General features: G+C 66.7%; 1 protein-coding gene across 9 annotated transcripts in view; it reads right to left on the minus strand.

Moving 5' to 3' along the window:
- Nucleotides 1–18,396, minus strand: part of ARHGEF10L (Rho guanine nucleotide exchange factor 10 like) — a 109,711-nt gene that overhangs the window by 11,120 nt on the left and 80,195 nt on the right. For all 9 annotated transcript variants that reach the window (XM_055140037.1, XM_055140036.1, XM_055140034.1 and 6 more), the window contains 5 exons: nucleotides 14,036–14,157; nucleotides 9,354–9,440; nucleotides 7,973–8,211; nucleotides 7,275–7,429; nucleotides 2,619–2,767 (listed from right to left, as the gene is read on the minus strand). In XM_055140037.1, the coding sequence (XP_054996012.1) occupies nucleotides 2,619–2,767; nucleotides 7,275–7,429; nucleotides 7,973–8,211; nucleotides 9,354–9,440; nucleotides 14,036–14,157 (752 nt within the window). The remainder of the gene's footprint in view (nucleotides 1–2,618; nucleotides 2,768–7,274; nucleotides 7,430–7,972; nucleotides 8,212–9,353; nucleotides 9,441–14,035; nucleotides 14,158–18,396) is intronic.

The raw sequence follows: 18,396 nt of genomic DNA on the forward strand, positions 1-18,396 counted from the left end.
CAGGAAAGGTTCCCGAGTGTGAACAAATCCCAGCCGGGCTGCCCCCTCCCTCCCCCACCCCCTCCCCCTCCCCACCCAGGCTGGGGCACAGCCGGCCCTGAGGAGCTCTGCCCCTCCCCCGCCCCAGGGCAGGTAAGGGGCTTCTCGGGAGTGAGCCTGGGGCCCTGCGGAGCAGAGCTGCCCCTCCCCCCCTCCAGGCCACAAGCCTCGGAGTCCAGCAGATGCCCCTGTGCGGCCCAGCTTCCCGCCTCCTGCTGCTCCTGCAGCCGCCGGCCAGGCGGTCACTAGCCGCAGCAGACCCTGAGCCCAGGCGGCAGCTTCCCCTGCAGCCAGCAGCTTCGTTCACCGTGCAGGGCGCCGCCCGCCCACGCAGCACATCCAGGCTTCCCGTCTCTGGCCTCGGACCCCGACACGCTCTGCCTCACCTCCCCAGGAGACCAGCGCCCCCTGCACGGGGCAGGGCCGGAGCAAGGCCTCTCAGACAGAGCCCCTGCTTAGGCACTGGGCCAGAGAACCAAGCCCCGAGCACCGGGGCCTCCTGGCGCCTGCTGGCTGCCGGGGTCGGGACCCCTGGCCAGGGCCGAGAGCTAGGGCTGGCAGGACTGCACTGCGGCCAGCGGGCAGCGCCCCGTCCTCCCTCTCTCGGCCTGTCCCCGCGCCCAGGAAGGCCTCCCTGTTGACCGGCGTGGCTGAGCGAGCGGGAAGCAGCCTCCCTATGTCCCCACGTCCGTGCCCACCCCGCCCTGCCCTGACTCGCGGGCGAGTGACCGGGCCCGGGAAGGCCAACAGACTTTTCCAAGGGGTCACCGTGAAGCGGGGTCCCTGTGGCTGGGGTACCGAGGGCAGAAACATTCACCTCTAAGGGAGCAGGCCCGTCAGGACGCCCAGGGCCATGGCCAGGACAGGGGTAGGGCCCCTCTTGTGACAGGTTGCCCATCCCCCTCCACTGTCCACCAGGATCCTCTCCTCCAGGCCGGCGGCTCCTGGGTCTGGTGGCTCCTCCAGAGCTTCTCTCGGAAGACTCTTCCTCCAAGGCAACATGGACCCACCCTGGCCACGGCCACTGCACCCACCACCCCAGCACTGTCCAGTGAGGCCTCACCCTCCCGCATAGAGAACACAGGCCGTGCCTCCCCCATCAGACACCCTCCACGTGGAGAGCAGCGGACATGCCTCCCCCATCAGACACCCTCCATATGGAGAACAAGGGATATGCTTCCCCCATCAGACCACCCTCCATGTGTAGAATAGGGGATGTGCCTCCCCCATCAGACACCCTCCACGTGGACAGAAGGGGATGTGCCTCCCCCATCAGACCACCCTCCACATGGAGAACAGGGGATGTGCCTCCCACATCAGACACCCTCCACATGGAGAACAAGGGATGTGCCTCCCCCATCAGACCACCTTCCATGTGGAGAACAGGGGATGTGCCTCACCCATCAGACACCCTCCACACGAAGAGCACAGCCATGCCTCTCCTATCAGACACCCTCCCGTATGAAGAACACAGGCCGTGCCTCCCCCATCAGACATCCTTCCACATGGAGAACACAGGCCGTGCCCCCCCCATCAGACACCATCCCGCATGGAGAACACAAGCCATGTCTCTCGCAGGCTGGGAGCTGCTTTCTCACCCCACTGCCCTCAGGAGCCCATGGGGGCAGGTGGGCACTGGGCTGTGTTTGGAACATGGCGGGAGGGGGGTGTTGCTTCTGTGCCACTAGAGTACTGATGCCGGTGGCCCCAGGCCCCTGACGACCTTCCTCCGCGGAGGCCATGAGGAGAGGCCCTTGGCAGGGTGCAGGTTGCAGGGAAGACCCCCTGGACCCCAGGCTGGGAAGGGCGACGTGGGGCCCCGACCAGGCCTCCCCGCTGCATCCACCGTCCAAATCAATCAGGGACACAAAGGCGCCAACCCCACCTGGGGCCTGGCAAGCCAGCGGGGCAGCCAGGGTGCGGGAGGCAGGACGGGAGCCGGGGTCCCTACAGGACAGGTGTGAGGGCGGGGACAGGGCAGGGCCAGCCCCCAGCTGCGCTCCCTCCCGGCCTCAGGAGCGAGCAGGGCGGCACCGTGCACACCTGTGTCTCCCAGGCAGGCCGGGTGCAGGAGGACAGCGCCCCTGCCTGCCCGCAGGACACTGGGAGACAGACCCGCCCTCGCCAGTGAGCCCTGCGCCTGCCCCAAGGGCAGAGACACGGGGACCAGTGGGGAGAGACACAGGGACCAGCGGGACAGAGTCACGGGGACCAGTGGGGCAAAGACACAGGGAGCAGCGAGATAGGGACAGAGACACAGAGACCAGCGGGACAGAGACATGGGGACCAGTGGGGCAGAGACACGGGGACCAGCGAGACAGAGACACAGGGACCAGCAGGGCAGAGACACGGGGACCAGTGGGGGAGACACAGGGACCAGTGGGACAGAGACACAGGGAGCAGCGAGACAGAGACAGAGACACGGGGACCAGCAGGACAGAGACACTGGGACCAGCGAGATAGAGACACAGGGACCAGCAGGGCAGAGACACGGGGACCAAAGGGGCAGAGATGCGGGGTCAGCGGGACAGAGACACGGGGACCGAGGGGCAGAGACACGGGGACCAAAGGGGCAGTACCTGGGTCTGCAGGCTGGCGGCGTCCAGCACGGTGACGCGGGGCCCGCAGCTGGCCCACACCGCGTCCTCCAGGCTCAGCAGAGAGCGGATGGGCCCCGGGCCCACCGTCAGGCACATGGGGGGGCTCTCCAGGTCCCAGGGGACGCCGCCTGAGGGGAGAGCAAGGGGGCAGGGATGGTCAGCAGGGGGCCCCAGTCGACCGCCCCTCCCTCCTCCTGCTCACTGGCCCCACCCGTGCTGGCCAGGCAGAGACGCGTCAGACCCAGCCTGCCAGCAGAGTGGAGGGCCGGGCGAGTCCTGTGCTAACCGGGCAGTGACGGCACGGGGTACCAAGCACCAGTGATGGATGCAGGGGGGCGTTCTGAGGGAAGTGGAGAAGGAAGAAACCCACCCTGCTTGGGAGTGGGGGCACACCCAGGGAGGCTTCCTGGAAAAGGCGGTATCCTGCTGGGCCCTGCCACGGGCTGACCCTCTCCCGACTCTTCCTGCTGGCCACTGAGGACTCAAGTGAGTGTGCTGCTACCTCCTCGAGACCTCAGTCTCCCCTCTGCAAGGGGCGGTGCAGTGTCCAGGGCCGAGGAGTGAGTGGAGGCCGCGGTCGACTGGGCTGCCACCTCCCACCTTCCGTCCTCTCGCCCACTCGCCCTCTCTGCCCGCCCACCAGCACCCAGACGCCCTTCTGGCACCAGGGGACAGGGAAGGAGCAGGAGGCAGCTCATCTGCCCCCAGACCCCAGGGCCTCCCTGGACTCAGGACAGGCCCCGGCGCCTGGCCCTGACCGCATCCTCCCTGCCCTCCACAAAGCCGGGAAGTGTCCTGGCACACGAGCACTGTCACTGAGGCTTTCCCTGGACCAACGGCACCCAGGAGCCCAGGGGAGCCCTGGTCGGCAGTGCCCATGGGGACGGGCCTGGCCTGGGAAGTGGCCGGGACTGGGAGCAGACTAAGGGGCTCCATCTCCCAGGGCAGGGCCCCCACCCAAGTGCAGGGGAGAGGAAGAGGGGGACTGCTGGGAGGGGCATGAAGAGGACCCAGCCAGAACCAGCCGAGGGTGGGTCCCACCATCTGCAAGTGCCAGAGCCACCAGGTTCACGTGCAGCCACCACCCTGGCTGGGGTGGGGGGGGGGGGCAGCTCCCGGGCTCTGACCCCCGGCACCACTGGGAGTGGCCCCAAGCCCTGAGCCAGGAGTACTGAGCACCTGAGCTCCTGGTACTGCAGTACTATGCTATGTGGCCCCAGATAAAATAATGATGATGATGATGATTTAAAAAAAAAAAAATCTAGGAATCAGGCTGTCTCTTGGCTCTGTCAGAAGCTGAGGACTGGTGATCCCCCACCGGGCCCCTGCAAACACATGGCCAGCTCATGGCCAGCCCTTCCCACCCCGTGGACACGGTGCGTGCTTGGGAAGCTGGCTGGCTGGACCTGGACGTAAAGGGCTGCATCAGCCTGGACCAACGGCTGCCCCTCTCTGCCCCAGGTTCCGGCCCTGTGGGGCGGGTGCCTGGGAGCGCCCCCACCTGGCCGGGTGCTGCAGGGACCCAGAGGGAGTCTGGGGGTGCTGTGTGACCCTACCCCCCCATGAGGCTCTGCTCGTGGCCCCGGAACCCCATCCTGGCCACCACAGTGTGTCTGCGTGAGCCCCGGCCCCCCTCGGTCTCAGCTGCCAGCGGGGTCACACGGCAAGAAGGCGCCCGGCTCACCAGGGGCCACTGTCCCGTCTCACCCGCCCACGGTGCTGGCTGGGAACTTGCTCGAGGCCTCCAGGGGCTGTTGAACTCGGCGACCCTGGGCCTCGTCCACCCCCCGACACCAGCCCCTGTGTCTCTCTGGTTCCAAGAGTGTCCAGGGTCGTGACCCAGGAAGGCAGAATGACCACAAAGCAAGGGGGCCTCCACGAGGGACGCTGACCCCCAGCCAGGAGGCAAGAGCCTGAAAACTGTACGGCTTCCTCCTGGCGCCCCCCAGTGGTCATATGTGAGTAGTGCCTGTGACCCAGAGCCGGACATGGCCACTTGGGTAGTAGATAAGGCGGCAGCGGTCACCAGCCTGGGAAAGGAGGCTGCCGGGGTGCTGGGAACACACCCCAAAAATGGAGCAAAGACCCACGGTGGCACGGCAGAGGCCAGCAGTGCCCCTGCACGTTCCTGGGCTAGGGGCCAGGTCTAAATACCCAGAGGGCCACGAGCACCGGCCCCGCCTCACCTACCTACCGGGCCGCTCTGCTTGTTTAATAACAGCAGCAGTGCCGGGTGCCCAAGGACCCTGGGCAGGGGCCCGGCACACGTGCCCACACCAGAGTGCCCTCCGGGGGCTCTCTTCTCACGCCCTCCACGCACGATTCTCCCGGTGGGGGAGGGGTCACACCGGCAGTGCTCGGAGCCTCTCTGCGCCTACCTCCTCGGGCCCTGGCCCTGAGCCGCCAGCCGGCTTGGCTGAGGGTCCTGGGAAAGGGTCCTCGGACCTCCTGAGCACCACCCGGAGGCCCCTCCAGAAACCCACCACGGTGGGCAGGGGTGGGAAAGCGCAGGTCCTGTAGCCACAGGACACGACTGGATGGGCCGAGACCAGCCCCCAGTGCCGGGGGCACCCGCCACGCCTCACCCCAGTACCACCCCCGCAGGCGTGGGGCCCGGAGCCCACCCGGCTTCTCGTCCCGCCTCGGGAAGCACCCAAACAGCTGGACACCCTCACGGCAACACGGCGTCCACCTCGTCTGCGCCCCACACTCCAGCCTCACTGGGGCCCCCTAGTGGCTGGCCAGGTCCCCTCCTGCCTCCAGGCCTTCGCATATGCTGGTCCCCCTGCTGAGAACTCCGTTCCCTGGTCTGGTCTCAGCTGTGCTCTGGTCTCAGCTGACCTGCCCGGTGCCCTGTCCCCGGCCTCCCCCCACCCCCAAGCTGCTTCATCAGGTGGGCTCCACCCTAGGCACCAGGCGGGGGGCCCAGCATCTTGTGGGTCACACAGCCCCTCCTGTCCCCCTCTGTGCACAATGCCCTTGGCCAGGCAGGGGTGACCTCGGTCCCGCTGCTCTCTGAACTCACGGCACACAGCACTCTGGGAAAGGGGTGCCTTTGTGGGGCAGAGGGGGAAGGAGAACGTGGCACCTCCCACCCTCCAGCACCCCCCGCAGGCGCACCCAGAACCAGGACCCGGGGAGCCGCTCACTGCGGGCCTCTGGGGAGCCCCTTCCTGTCCCCCCTCCAAAAAATATAGGGTATGGGGTCCGATGGCCTCCGGTGGCCGTCCTGGTTCTGACCAACCCCGAGCTGAAGGCCTGATTAGATCCCCAAGTTCCCTAGTAAGGCGGAAAGATTTGTACTTTGGGACCCTGACCCCCCAGGGTACCTCGGAGTGGGCCGTGCTTTGGAAATAGGGGTGCTGCCGGCATCATCAGTTAGAGTGGGGTCCCACTCGGCCTGCGCCCATGACGAGGGGCACCCCGGGGCCGGGGATGCGGCTCAGTGGCCGAACTCTTGCACGCAGGAGGTCCTGGGCTGGACACCCGGGGTCCACAACAAAAGCAAGGAAACAGGGACACAGACCCAGGCCCGGAGGAGCCAGCAGGTGCCCTGGGCTGTGCCCAAGGGCAGTGGAGAGGGAGGACAGCCGGGGGCGGCCCCTTCCCGGGAGGTCCCCAGGAGCAGAGCCGCACGCCAGTGGCCTCGGCCCGAGAGGGTGCTGCTGGCTCGGCTCTGAGTGGCACTCCGCAAATGCCAGCTCCCCCCCCGCCCCCGCCTGTCAGGAACCCAGCGGGACAGGGTCCGAGGCACGCGCGGTCAGGCAGGGCTCACAGCAATCCTGGGCTGTCCCACTCAGAACCTGCTCTCCGTGTGCGCAGACGAGCGCCCCAACACACACACACACACACACACACACACACACACACACTGTCTGATGATAAGAGGGATGTCCCCCTCCCTCTTCCCCCTTTAATTAAAAACTATAAATGCCTTATCAAAAGCTAATTAAAAATACCAACACAGTGCCAAGTGGCAAAAAAAAAAAAAAAAAGAAACCGCTCAGTACAAATACCAGTTTATAAGCCGGCAGCCGGCAGTGGTGCCGCAGCGTTACAGGAGCTGGGGTGGGGGAGGCCCACGGAGACGGCAGGGAGCCTGCAGCCCACAGTCCTCCGTCCCAAGGGCCCGGGGTCCAGTCTGCCCTGTCCCCACCAGCAAACCACTCAACGTGGGGCTGTGGACGCCCCGTCCCCTGCGAGAGTCTCGGCCCCGGGCAGGGGCTGCAGACAACTGCGCTCACCGAGCACTTTGCCCCCGTGGCTGGGAGCTGCCCCAGCCTGCACCTTCCGTGGCTCAAGAGCTGGCAGAGACGGCCACTCACAGCTCTGCCAGGGGCGCTGCCCAGGGCAGCCATACCCGCATCACTGCCCCGAGTCCCTCAGGCCAGACTCCCAGCTCTGCCCCTCTGCAGCGTCCAGCACCGCCCCCCACTCCCCACAGGGCCCCTGCGACCCCCACCCACAATGCACACCGCCCCGGGGTCACACCTGAGTGCCCCCTGGCCTGCCTCTGGAGACCCCTCTGGAACAGGAGCCGGTTGGAGCCCAATGTCCCTGTCTGACGCTCACCAACCTTGCCCAGCCCTCCCCGCCTCTCCCCTCCCCCAACCCCTCTCCCCCTCCCAGGCTCACCGCTGGTCCGAGGGTAGGCTGCGAGGGTCCCGTCCTGCAGGCCGGCGAGCAGGTGGAAGGGGCTGTGACGCAGGCAGAGCACGGGCTGCAGGCCGGGGCTCCTGCCGCTGGCCAGGCACTGGGTGCCCGTGTCCACGCTGCTGTAGACCAGGATGCTGGGGGGAGGGGAGAGGCCTGCGTGACCCTCAGCCCCGCCCCGGACTCTCCCCAGGCGGGCCGTGGGGGCTGGGGGTGCTGTGGGGGCCGGGGGAGGAGCAGACACACCCATGATGTTCAGGGTGACGCAGGCCCAAGTCCAGGCGAGCCGTGACCACAGGAAGCCGCCCCCCGTGATGGGGCCAGAGAGGCTGGGCCGCCCACACGGGCGCCGGGAAAGACCACTCCCCAGAGGCCACGGCACGGCCATCTGGACCCCAGTGGTGGCCGTGGTGAGCGTGATGGGGGACGCCCCAAAGGCGTTGGGGGCCTGGAAGGTTTCACCACCCTGGCTCAGGGGCATCTAAATAGCCCCCACTTTGCAGGTGAGAGGAAAGGGGGTCACAGAGGTCCTCGGGTGGGGGGCCCATGGGGCTCGGATAGTCTGGCAGCCACAGGCCTACACCCCACTCCGGCCCCACTGTCTCCTGGAAGCGCAGGCTGGCCCCGGGGCTGCCCACACTGGCTCCCTGGTCTCCCCCCCCCGCCCCCCAGGACCCCACCTGCCATCCTGGAGGCCCAGGCAGACGGCGGGGTGCACTGTGGCCCCGGGCTCGGGGGCGGCGGCCGCCCGGCTGTCCTGGTGGTCCCCGTGTGCGTCCTCGCCCTCCTCTGGCTCGGGAATGTACTCCATGCACAGCACGGGGGCGGCCAGCGGGAAGGACTTGACCGTGCGCGGGGAGGGCCGGTTCAGGGAGAAGATCTCCACCTGGCCCCCCGCGCCCTCCTGCCCGCCCCCGACCTGGGAGAGAAACAGAGAAGCCGTCAGGGGGCCCAGCCCCTGCCCCCCCCATTTCTCCTCGTCGGGGGGGGGCTGGGTGTCCCGAGCGTGGCCCCCCTCTCCGGCCCACACCCCTGCTGTCCCCGCAGGCCACTCACTCCTGGCTACTTGGGCAATCGGTTAAATTCAGGCCCAGAGGAAATCAGTTAAGGAAATCGGCTGGACTACTGGCCCAGTCAACCATCTCCTTGTCTTTCACGGGGAAGAGGTGGGGGGATTTCAACAACAGAGAATGTTCCTACTCTTCCCTTTCAGACCTCCTCAGCCTCGCTCCCTGCCTTAACTTCTAGCACATGGTGGGCACTAAGGGAGGGAGGGAGGGTAGATGGATGAATAGAAGGATGGATGGATAGGTAAATAGGTGGATGGGTGGATGGATGGGTGGGTGGGTGGGTGGATGGGTAGATGGATGGACGGATGGATGGATGGATGGATGAATAAGTGGATGGATGGGTGGATGGGTGATGGATGGATGGATGGATGAATGGGTGGGCGGGTGGGTGGGTGGATGGATGGATAAGTGGATGGATGGGTAGATGGATGGGTGGATGGATGGATAGGTGGGTGGGTGGATGGGTAGATGGATGGACAGATGGACGGATGGATGGATGGATGAATAAGTGGATGGATGGGTGGATGGGTGATGGATGGATGGATGAATGGGTGGGCGGGTGGGTGGGTGGATGGATGGATAAGTGGATGGATGGGTGGATGGATGGGTAGATGGATGGGTGGATGGATGGATAGGTGGGTGGGTGGATGGATGGACAGACGAACAGACGGACGGACGGACGGGCGGATGGATGGATGGATGGATGGATGGATGGATGGATGGATGGATGGATAGGTGGATAGATGGGTGGATGGATGGATGGATGGATGGATGGATGGATGGATGGATGGATGGATAGGTGGATAGATGGATGGATGGATGGATGGATGGATGGGTGGGCAGGTGGATGGATGGATGGGTGGATGGATGGACGGGTGAGTGGGTGGGTGGGGAGATGGGATGGGTAGGCAGGACAATGGAAGGGGAAAGGAGGGCAGCATCAGCTCCCAGATGCCCCCTCCCTGCCATCCTGGGTGAGGGGTCGACTCACCCAGAGGTAGCCCTGTGGAAGAGAGGTGCTGACCGCCGAGAAGCCCAGCAGTGGGTAGCTGACAGGACTGTGGACCAGGGCCCCCAGCTGCAGAGACAGAGGCGCACAGGCGTGGGTCAGCGGCTGGGGCCTGCACTGCCCAGCTCTGCCAGCAGGACCCAGGTGTGAGCCACCAGAGGGGCGGCAACGCCACACCACAAGGCCTGGGGAGGGGTCCCCTGTCTCCCCAGGGCTGTCCCCCGCAGGGCGGCCAAGTTGGGGGGTACGTCCAGCTGACAGAAAGGGCTAATACACTCAAGCCCCTGCTTCCTCCTTCTAGAACCTTCTGTGAAAAGGAGGCTGAATGGCCCTCCAGGCCAGTTTTCCTCGGCCAAGGGCCACATGGCCCTCCTGAGTCCAAGAGGGGCACAGATTTTTTTTTAAAGGAAGGTGTAAATTGGGGAGAAGGGGGAGGGACACAGCAGGAGACCAAGGGGCAGGTGGGCAGGACGGGAGAACTCGGGAAGGAAACACAGGGGTGCGGGGAGAAGCACCGGGCGGCCCTGCTCCAGGGAGGGGCCTCCGAGCCGGACAGCCTGCTGCCCCCTCTAGAGGACCTCGCAGAGTTGCCCAAGGGTGACAGGTCCCCACAGGCGACAGGGGGAGAGCGAGGGGTGGGGGAGCCCTCACTGCTCCCCTCTACGCCGCAGCCCTGCACGGCCCCCAGAGTCAGAAGTGTGGGTACAGGCTGGGGGCGCGAGGGGGTGGGGGATAGGGGCACCAACTGCAGGACCTGGGGACACACTGTCTCCAGCTCCTCCCCCTCAGAGATTCTCAGGGCCTGGTCACAGGCTTGTCAGTCTGGCAGGACAGCGGTCAGTGGGAGGCCGTCTGGCCCGTCCCTGGGCCTTGCGGGGAGCCCAGAACCGGGAGGAACCAGGAGCCTCTGCCACCTTCGCTGGGTTGGTGCTGCCCTCTGCTGGCGCCGGCCAGTCCTGCTGGACCCTCCAACACCAAGGGCCAGGGAGCGGGGCCCGGGGGCTCACCTCAAGGCCCCTGAGTTCGGGAATGGGCCCACGGGAGGGGTGGGTGGGGCGGGTGGAGAGGGGAACACGACGGACTCGGGGTCACACAGCAAGGCAGAGGCAGCCCATGTCCTCTCTCTCCTGCTGGACTCCACAATGAGGCTTTGGCACGTGGGGCCCCACTTCTGCAGGGTGGGGAATGGGGTCCCAAAGCCTGGAGTGCGAGGCGTCCCTCCCCGAGACCCTCTACCCTGCTCCCCATCAAGTTGCAGGCGCGGGGGAGCCGGGGGTGGGGCTGGCCTTTCTGCCGGCCGGATGCACCCTCACTCGGCCGCCCTGTGGCAGACAGCCCTGGGCCACACGTCTCCCTGGCAACTGGGACGTTGGCGCGCTGAGGGGCCAAACCCATGGGGCCCCTTGGGAGGACGAGGCCCGGAGGGGGCCAGTCGGGGGCCCGGACAGTGACGGGGCTGGCACAGACCACTGAGAGCCCACCCACCAGCCCAACCGCTCCTGGAAAGCCGCTCCTCGTCTCGAAAGCGGGGCCCTGGCCCTCGCCAGGATGGTCCTAGGGAGCAGAGCACTAAAGGTGGGCACCCACCGCCCCCCCAGGCTTTCTGCACGGGTGCCCGGGCACTGTGCATGCAGCTGTCACAGGGCAGGGGGCAGGGCAGGAGACGGCGAGTCCACACACGGGGCAGGGGCCAAGGAGAGTGTCCTGCCCTCAGCGGCCTGGAGCGCAGGGCCTCTGCAGGCGGGACCCCCACCCCTCGGGGCCCAGGGGTGGCGCCTTGAAGCGCCTCAGCGCAGGCAGAGGTCTCGGCCATTCTCCAGCCTATTCCCTGGTGGGCCCCGGAGCTGGGCTCAGGCCAGGCCCCTGGGGGACAGAGGGGGGACTTCCATGAGGAGGAGCTTTGGGAATCCCCGAGAGAAAGAGCAGCAGCTTCTCCTTCCTGGGGCCAGGCTGCCTAGGACACCGGGAGCTGAGTCCCGTGGCTGGGGGCGGGGGCGCTGGCTCCATGCCCTCGGGCCTGGGTGAAAGGGTGCTCCTGGCTGCTGTGGCACAGCTGGGGTCACCCCAGCACCGGCCCCCAGCCCACTCACCCCCGCTCCCGACCAGGGACCGGGGGAGACACAGAGACACAGCAACGGAGACACACACACACACACACACACACAAGCACATACACACACACACACACACACACACACACACACACACACACACCACAGAGCAGCTTCTGAATTCCAGGGGCCAGGGGGAGACACAGAGATACAGCAACGGACACACACACACACACACACACACACACACACACACCACACACACACACACCCCACAGAGCAGCTTCTCAGCTACGGGATGGCCCTGAGGGACCCTCCCTGGAAATGAGCCTGTGGACCCCCTGCGGGGCGCCCAGCACCACCAGGTCCCATCTGGGGGACTCAGCTGCCCCCTCCAGGCCTGTCCCTGGCCTTTCCCCCCCGGCCCTGCAGGTGCCCCTGAATGAGGTCCTGAGCCTTGTCCAGAGTCCGTGGATAAAGATGCGAGTGCAGCCCCCTAGTGTGGGCCCCCTCCCGGCCCACCCCCTCCTGGCCTACCTCCGTGTGTAGGAGGCTCCAGCGGGGGTGGGGGGGCTCCGGGGAACCTAGAAGCAATGGCCCTGGGGGTACTGGCTGGGCTCAGGCCAGGCCCCTGGGGGACAGAGGGGGGACTTCCATGAGGAGGAGCTTTGGGAATCCCCGAGAGAAAGAGCAACAGCTTCTCCTTCCTGGGGCCAGGCTGCCTAGGACACCGGGAGCTGAGTCCCGTGGCTGGGGGCGGGGGCGCTGGCTCCATGCCCTCGGGCCTGGGTGAAAGGGTGCTCCTGGGCCAGGGCCCTGATCACCCTGATTGCTCAGGGGCCCCTGGCCCGTTTCCGGGAGCCCCACAAACCCGGTTCCTGCCATAGGCCTTGCCCGCAGGCTGCCCTCAGGGCAGGGTGGATCTGACCCATCACCCCTCAGGGCCCCACCCCCAGGGCCCCCCAAGCACCACAGACAGGAATCGGGCTGGTTCCCTGGAAACATCGGGGAGCAGAGACCCCCGTGCAGGAAGGGGGCAGGAGGCTGCAGGTGCCCGTGGTCCCCCTGGAGGGCAGCAGCGGGGCTGGGCTCCCGGCTGGCACCCCACCCCCTGAGGCAGCCTGCCCCGCTCTCTGACTGCGCCAGGCCCCGTGCTGAGGACAGACGGGTCCCTCTCACAGAGCCCCACAGCTAGGCTCTGGCACGGGACACACCACCCACTGCCACCACCGGCCGGACACCCAGGACCCCGTCCTTGACCTGACTCCCCATGGACACGCCCCCGCCACCCCCGCTGCCTCCACCAGGGCCAGGACTGCGGGGTGGGGGAGCACTTACCACAAGGGCACCTTTTCAGGGCAGGGGGCCGCTTAAGGACTCGCATCAAGGAAAACGTTTTGGAGGTCTTTTTTGTCCTTTGTTTTGGGGTCCCACCCAGCGGTGCTCAGGATTTACTCCTGGCTCTGTGCTCTGGGATCGCTTCTAGCAGGGCTGGTGGACCACAGGGGATGCCGGTTTCAAACCCAGGCTGCCGCATGCAAGGCAAGCGCCCTGCCCGCTGTCCCACTGCTGGGTCCCCCCAGTAAAATATTTTAACACCCTCTCTTTAAAATCAAAGACAACGGGGGGTTGGGAATCCACGACCAACGATGACTGAGATCCGCCACACCGGATGCAGCCCTGCACCCGTACCGTCCCCCTCCTACCTCGCTGAGCCTCTCCCTGCCTCCCCCCGGCCCTCTGTGGAAACGCCACCTCCCCCAGGAAGCCCCTCTGACCCTGTGTGGTCTCGGTGCTGCGTCTTTCACCCACCAACACGGTTATGGTTCTCTCGCCTTAGTCCCTTGTACCTGCCAGGGGAAGGCCTGGCCCTCCGGGAGACGGAACTCTGCAAGGGAAGGGGCCACGCCACACGCCAGCTCAGGCCCCCGTCATACCCCGTGTCCAGCTCAGGCCCCGGCCGGCACTCATCGGGGGCTCAGAACAGACAGAGTGAATGGGCGGACAGAGTGAATGGATGGACAGGGAATGACGGGACAGCGAGTGACTGGACAGTGAATGACAGGACAGACAACTGACGCCTGGAGAGTCCCTCCCGCCCCTCCCAGCGGGGCCTGCAGCCCACCCGCCTTGTTGCGGGGGCCGCGCTCTGCTCTGTCTCTGCTCCCCTGCGTGCCGTGGGAGAGGCGTGCAGGGCGGGAGTGGGGCAGAGGCGGGCTCCGGTCCCTGGCTCAGTCCGTCCACACTGGCCGGGCTCACTTCCCTTACCAGGAAGCGGGTCCAGACACACCCAGTGGTGGGGAAGTGACAAAGATCCCAACAGGAGCTGGGAGGCGGACCAGGGGATGTTGGACTCGGGGGCCACAGGCCAGCTCTCCCCGGTGACCCCGGCGAGGTCCAGCCACGGCCAGCACAGCCCCTCGGGCCCCGTCCAGCCTGGTTCTGCGTTGGAGTCAGGCCGCCCTCCGATGGGGTCACTGAGACTTGTCAGCAAAATGAGAGAATTTTCCACTCCTGGGCCCCATGGCGGCCCCCCCGCCCCCACGCCCCACTGACTCGCCTGCAGTGGGGCACGGCGGCTCCGGTGGGCTCCCCCGCGCCCGCCCCGCTCACCTGCAGGCTGAGGGCCCGGGAGGAGAAGGCGGGGATGCAGCAGGCCAGGATCGGGCACCAGAACGGGGCTTTGCTCTTCTTATCCTCGTCGGGACACAGCCAGCCCGGCTGGTTCTCCTCCCCTGCGGAGAGGGAAGGAGGGGTGAGGTGAGGTGGGGCCGGGGCCGGGGCCTGGGGCCCAGGCCTGAGTGGGCAGGCGGGCGAGCACGAGCCCTGCGAGGCCCCAGGAGCCCAGGCTGCCCGGTCCTGCCCCTCAGAACACAGAAGTCCCTGGCCTGGGGCTCTAAGCCTGACTGTGGCCTTGGGCCAGGCAGGGGGCAGGAAGCCCTGGGCGTGGGGTTGTCGCTAGAGTGACCATGACCCGCCACCCTGGTTTCCGGAGACTCAAGTTCTCCATCTGTGAAGCTGAAACGGCGGCAGACAGACGGACAGACAGACAGACATCCCCACCTTCCTGCTGTGGCTGGTGGAGTCCAGCCCTGCTGCAGGGGGACCTTGCCTTCCGCACGCTTGGGACTGGGACGTCCCAGCTGAGTGAGGGGCGGTGGGGGCCCAGCGCCAGGAGGAGGAAGGCCACCGAGGGGAAGGGTGTGCCCGCCGCAGGTCAGCCTCCCGGGGACACGCCGGCCCCTGGCGCCTCGAGCTCTGCGCCCGAACGGAACAGGGGGTCTTTCTAGGTGCGCGAACCTCAAGTCACAATCTTGGGGGCCCCCTCAGCCGGAGAAAGGGGCACCGTCTGCGTGCTGGCGGTGACATGAGGCGCGGGGGCAACCACAGGCCCTGATGTACCCGCTGGCCAGGCTCAGACACACCCGACGCCCACGGGGGCTCTGCACCGCCCCCCGCCCCCAGCATCACAGGCCAGAGGGGCCCCACGAGACCCGACTCTGCCCCCAGGGCCGGTCATAGCCCGACTGGGCATCAGGACAGCTGTGGCCAGCGCAGGCCCCAGCCAGCTCGGGCCATCACAGATGGACTGGGGTGGCATGGGCTAGCAGAGGTTGGCATGGCCTAGCGTTGAGTGGCATACCCAGGCAGCGGCCTGGACAGTTGAGCACGGGCAGCGGCACTCATTATGGCTTGGCATGGGCTGTCGCTCTGTGGCATGGTCTGGCACAAACCAGCGAGGGCTGGCACCAGCTGGCAGGGGCTGGCACCCGTGTGTCCGGCAGCGGTTGGCATAGACTGGCCCAGACTGGCAGTGCTGTTGCAGCACTGGCTGGTGTGGTTGGTCATGGGTTGGCAGGGGCTGGCACTGCATGGCGTGTGCTGGCCTGGGTGGCCAGAGCATTGCCAGGCTGGCAGGGGTGGCGCTGGGTGGCGTGGGTCACACGTGGGCTGGCTCGGAGCGGCATGGTTTGGCGTGGGCTAGTGCTCGTTGGCACGGGTGGTGCTGACAGGCATGGCCTGGCACCAGGGGGCACGAGCTGGCTGGACCTGCACTGGGAAGCAGTGCCTGGCACGAGCTGGCAGTGACTGGCACTGACTGGCTGGGGTGGCGCTGGTTGGCACAGCCATGAATGGAAAACCGACCATGGCCCAGGTGGGCATCAGCAGGGTAGCCGAGCACTTGAGAAGGGCCCTGTGTGCCCTGTGCCTCACAGGCAGCAAGACTGTCCCCCACTCGGCCTCGTGCCACCCTCACGGCCTCCAGGCGTGGGGGGGATTTCATCCTTGCCCCCTCCTGGGGAAGCGGAGGCAGGGGCCCAGCCCATGGGGCACAGGGCCGGGGTGAGAGCTCAAAGAGGGCCACCCCTACGGCCTCACGTCCCCAGGCAGGGGCCCCCACGGCCCCCAGCCCCTCCCCAACACCCCGACCGATCAAGTCCTGCCAACGTATCATCGTCTGTTTTTAATGATCTGACCTCGTCCTTCCAGGGGGCGCCTTCCCTGCCCGCAGCTGGGAACGTGGGGCGGAAAAGGAGCTGGATCCTGGCACCCGCCGGGAGTGCCGAGAGCTGGGAGCCCGCTCGGGACAGTGACGCTGGGGACCAGCCCTGCCGGCAAGGCCGGGGTTCCCAGCGGGCACTGAGCAGAGGCTGGTTCAGGGCCCCGCTCTGTCTGTCTGTCTGTCTGTCTGTCTGTCTGCACCCGTGGGGCCTGACAGCAGCCCCGGGAACAGGGGCGAGGGGGCCGCCACGGAGAACACAGGCTCAGGGCGTGACCCAGAGTGGCCACGGAGCCTCTCAGCCACACACGTGGCGAGGGGAACGTGTCCCACGGCACTGCTGGAGGGGCGCCCCGAGGGGGGCAGCAGGGAGGGCAGGTGTGGGGACAGGAGGCCCCCACACAGCCTTCCCCCTCCCTTCTCGGGACTGGCCACCTGTGACCCTTTCTGGGGAGCCTTTATCCGTGGGATGAGTCGGGGGCGGGGGCCCCCTCTGCACAACCCTGTGTATGACCCCGGTGGCACTTCCTCTCCGAGAGCTCCTGACACCCCCTCCCAGGCGCTTCTCCTAGATGCCGAGAGCCACGCGAGGGAGCCCACCTCTCCCCCTCCCGGCCTCGTGGCCTCCATGGGGTACGCCCAGCGCAAGGCTGGCCGGCGGCAGGGCTGGGCCCTCGCCCGAGAAGCAGGGCCCTTCCCCGCACCCACACGGACCAGCCCTTGGAGCACAGGCGCAGCCCCTGTCTGCCCAGGGACCCCCATGCCTGCCCCTCCTTGCCGAGGGTCTGCTGGAGGCACCCCCACACCCCACCCCAGCACACTGCGTGGGGAGAGGTCGATGACGGAGCCGTCCTCAGCGAGCAAATGTTTTTAACATCTTCCGGCTCCTACAGGCTCACATTATCCACCCCCGGCCCAGCCCCCACCAGGCACTGCAGATTAAAAAAAAAAAAGGCAAAATAAAAGGAACAAATTATTCAGGCCCCAGGGGGACCAGGCATTCAAATAAGATTCCAAATGACTCTCCTTCCAAGAAAACTTCTGCAGCAGTGAAATTGCATGGAAATCAGGGGCTGGGCGGCTCGCGGCAGGCAGGAACGGGCCACGGTCATCAGCCCAACCCAGGGACGCCCCAACACCGGGTACCCCAACAGGGCCCTGAACCGCCGGCCGGGCTGCACGGCGCCCCCTGCAGGCCGGGGGGGGGCTGCACGAGCCACCTTGTCTTCCCTCAGGCCACAGTCCAGTACCACAGTCCAGTGCTTTCACCACACACCCGGCCCTCCAGACCTCCTGGCCGCCCAGAAATACCCAGCAGAGGCCTGGACAGAAGCTTCTGTGCCTGCTGCCACCAAAGCCCCCACCTCCTCCCCGCCCGCTGGCCACAGGGCCTTGGCACCTGCTGCCAATGCTCAGCCTGGACCACTGCACCCAGCTCCCCATCTGGCTTCACGAACTGCAAGGCAGAGGCCCTCATGGCAGTGGTGACGGTCTTGTCACCCCGCCTCCCCACGCCCTGTACCATGCCTGCATCCCCCACCCCAAGGGCAACGCTGAGTGCAGCCCTCCAGCCCCTGCCCCAGCCCAGAACGGCCGCAGAGATGCAGCTGGGGGGCTGTCTTCACTGCAAGTCCTGGGTGAAGGTCCTGATGCGTTTGAGAACCGTGTACGGAACCTGCTTCTGAAACTGACTGCTGTGGCCAGCAGTGTAGACCCTAAGAAGATCACACCAGGGGCCAGAGGAGCAGGACAGCGGGGTGGGCACCTGCCTTGCAGGGGGCTGGGCGGGGCGCGATCCGCATGAGGGTCCCTGAGCACAGGCCCAAGGGGAAGCCCAGAGCTGGGGGTGGCCGAAACCCCCCCCCCAAAATAAAAGAAGAGAGAGGAGATCACACCAGAAATGAAAATCAGAAGGCCCCCTGCCTCCTCCCTCCAGCTCCCAGCTCTGACCAACAAGGCACGGGAGCTCAGAAAACAGACACGGAAGAGGAAGGCCGTCACTTCAGCCTGAGGGATGGCAGACGCATGCAGGACCCCAGGAAAGGAGGGGCGGGGGGCTGGGCGGGGCCGTGGGCGAGCTCTGCCCTCCTGCTAGGCCGGCTCTGGGCCTTGCCCCCCTCGGCTGTTGAGCGGGGCCCACAACAGGCCCACCTCCTGGGGTGACCATGTGACATGGAGAGACGCGCACTGGACGCTCAGAGGCGCCCTGCCGACGTCACAGTCCACCTGCTACTACGAGCAGGCGCACGGATGGGAAGAAGGGGAGCGAAGGCCTGGCCCCTGGCCCCCGCCCCTGCGGCCACAGGCTCACTGCGGCCACACCAGGCCCGAGAAGCGCTGTTGGCTGCCAGCAGAGCCACAGGGCTGGAGAGCGTCCGCGCTGAAGGACAGCGTCCTCTCCCCCAGGCCATCTCTGCACTCTCTGCCCCGCGGGGACCCTGGAGACCCGTGATGTTATCCCTGTGGGAACTGA

Source organism: Sorex araneus, chromosome 5 (genome assembly GCF_027595985.1).
Source record: "Sorex araneus isolate mSorAra2 chromosome 5, mSorAra2.pri, whole genome shotgun sequence".
NCBI lineage: Eukaryota > Metazoa > Chordata > Mammalia > Eulipotyphla > Soricidae > Sorex > Sorex araneus.